This window comes from Primulina tabacum, chromosome 7 (genome assembly GCF_025594145.1).
Source record: "Primulina tabacum isolate GXHZ01 chromosome 7, ASM2559414v2, whole genome shotgun sequence".
NCBI classification, from domain to species: Eukaryota; Viridiplantae; Streptophyta; class Magnoliopsida; order Lamiales; family Gesneriaceae; genus Primulina; species Primulina tabacum.
Window position 1 is genome coordinate 25,578,074 of NC_134556.1, and position 2,443 is coordinate 25,580,516.

At 44.5% G+C, this 2,443-nt stretch overlaps 1 protein-coding gene across 1 annotated transcript; it reads right to left on the bottom strand.

Moving 5' to 3' along the window:
• Positions 1–810: 810 nt before the first annotated feature.
• On the bottom strand, positions 811–1,476 carry LOC142550628 (uncharacterized). The gene has a single exon (XM_075659703.1). It carries the CDS (start codon positions 1,474–1,476, stop codon positions 811–813), a length of 666 nt encoding a protein of 221 aa, XP_075515818.1.
• Positions 1,477–2,443: the final 967 nt, after the last annotated feature.

Consider the following 2,443-nt stretch of genomic DNA (forward strand, 5'->3'; position numbering starts at 1 on the left):
AAGAATTGTATTCGACTGTATTTTCAAAAACACACGAAGAATACATAATCGAAATTAATTCTTTAAAACAGCCCACTTACAGTATCTTGGATGCTAAAAAAACGTGGAGTGCACGGCTTGGATTGGATTGCTTCTTGTTCCTCGATCGGGCAGCACTTTGGCTCGACTTTTAGGCTAACTTCGGGACGATTTTCGGGCAGAGTTTCGGCTAGGATGGCTGCTGAAATTTTCGAAATTCAGCAAGGGAATTCGAGATTTTGGGGTGTGAAGAATGATGGGGTGATGGGGTATTTATAGGTGAGGGTGGTGGATCTAAACATGGTACTCAAATCATACCAAAATTTGCTCCAAATCTCTCTATATTGACTCCAATATTCCTTGCTATTTTCGAAAATTCATCTACCCAAGTTAGGAGATTTATGCTCTAATTCAATGCTTTAGATTAAATCAGAATTTAGGTTGCTAGATCCAACGGTTTTGGTGCAAGGTTTGAGGATTTCATTCCAATCTACTTGGTATGCTACCTTGTATCCATGCCTTACAATAATTGGGCACAAAATTTCGAAAATCTTGGGTTGTATCCCACCAAATCATGCATTATTTCATTTCCTTAAGTCTTTGCCTTGCACAATCTCCCATGATCTTGAATTATTTCTCCTAGATATCAAAACTTACATGCACAAGTGTAAATATCATTGACTTGAATATTTCCACAATTAATTCCCAAGGTGCATATCTTATTAACCTACAAAAAAATCAAATCCTATAATTTCCTTACAATTGCTAATCATATGGGGAAAAATTCGGTTCTCACATCCCTCCCTCCTTAAGAGAAGTTTCGTTCTCGAAACTGGAGTTGGCTTGGTCTCCGAATAGGTAGGGATATTCCTTTCGCATCTTCTCTTCAACTTCCCAAGTTGCTTCTCGCTCTGTGTGGTTGGACCACTGCACTTTGACGTAAGGAATGATACGTCGCCTGAGAACTTGTTCTTTGGTGTCCACGATTCTGATAGGGACTTCTTCGTATTTCAGTTCTTCTCCCAAGTTCCCTTCGATCAAGAGCGGTTCTACTTCTAATACGTGACTCGGGTCTGGAATGTACCTTCTTAGTTGGGACACATGGAACACGTTGTGTATCCTTGACATGCTTGGTGGGAGCGCCAGTCTGCATGCTAACGTGCCCACTCTCTCCAAGATTTCTAATGGTCCAACATATCGAGGGTTCAATTTCCCGGCTTTACTGAATCGGACAACTCCTCTCATAGGCGAGACTTTCACATAAGCCTTCTCGCCCACATTGAACTCTACAGGTCTTCTCTTAAGATCTGCCCAGCTCTTCTGTCGGTCTTGAGCTCTCTTGAGCTTTTCTCGGACAATTTTAACCTTGTCCACTGTCATCTGTACTAGCTCGGGTCCCACCACGGCTTTCTTCTCCCACTTCATCCCAGTAAAGTGGTGACCGACATTTCCTTCCATAAAGGACTTCGTACAGAGCCATTCCGATGCTGCTGTGATAGCTGTTGTTATAAAAAAAACTCAATTAAGGGTAGATGAGTGCTCCAGTTGCTACTGAATTCAAGGGCGCACGCTCGCAGCATATCTTCTGAGGTCTGTATGGTTCCTCCGTTTGCCCATTGGTTTGAGGATGATAGGCAGTACTGAGGGTCACTTTCGTTTCCATGGCATCTTGAAAGCTCTTCCAAAATCGCGAGAAGAACCTCGGGTCTCTATCAGATAGGATGCTCACTGGCACTCCATTCAGTCTCACAATGTTGTCCATGTATAATGAAGCCAATTTGTCGAGATTGTAGTTCATGCGGACGGGTAGGAAGTGTGCGGTCTTTGTGAGTCTGTCCACGATCACCCATATACCGTCTTGGCTCTGCCTAGACTTTGGCAATCCGACCACAAAGTCCATGGAAATATGCTCCCACTTCCACTCGGGGATTTCCAGAGGTTGCAGTAATCCTCCAGGTCGCTGGTGTTCTGCTTTGACCTGCTGGCATACCTGACATCTGGAGACGAATTCAGCTACATCTCTTTTCATGCCATTCCACCAAAAACTATTCTTGAGGTCCCTGTACATCTTGGTACTGTCTGGATGGACTGAGAATTTCGACTTGTGTGCCTCTTCCATTATCTCTTGGCGAAGGTTATCGCTGTCGGGCACACACAGTCTTCCTTTCATCCTCGAGATTCCCTTGTCATCAATTTGATGATCCAGAGACTTCCCTTCTCTGACTTGCTCCTTAGGTTTGGTCAGTACGGGGTCTCGATCTTGGTTTAACTTGACGGTCTCCTGCAGACATGGCTGGGCCGAGAGGGAAGCTAGAGTTACCTTGCCTGGGCCCTTCCGACTTAGCGCATCAGCCACTTTGTTTGCTTTACCCGGATGGTAACTTATGGTCAAGTCATAGTCCTTCAGGAGTTCGATCCATCGTCG

Excerpts from the sequence above, each read along its gene's own strand:
- LOC142550628 (XM_075659703.1), bottom strand. The coding sequence starts at position 1,476 with ATGGAAGGAAATGTCGGTCACCACTTTACTGGGATGAAGTGGGAGAAG.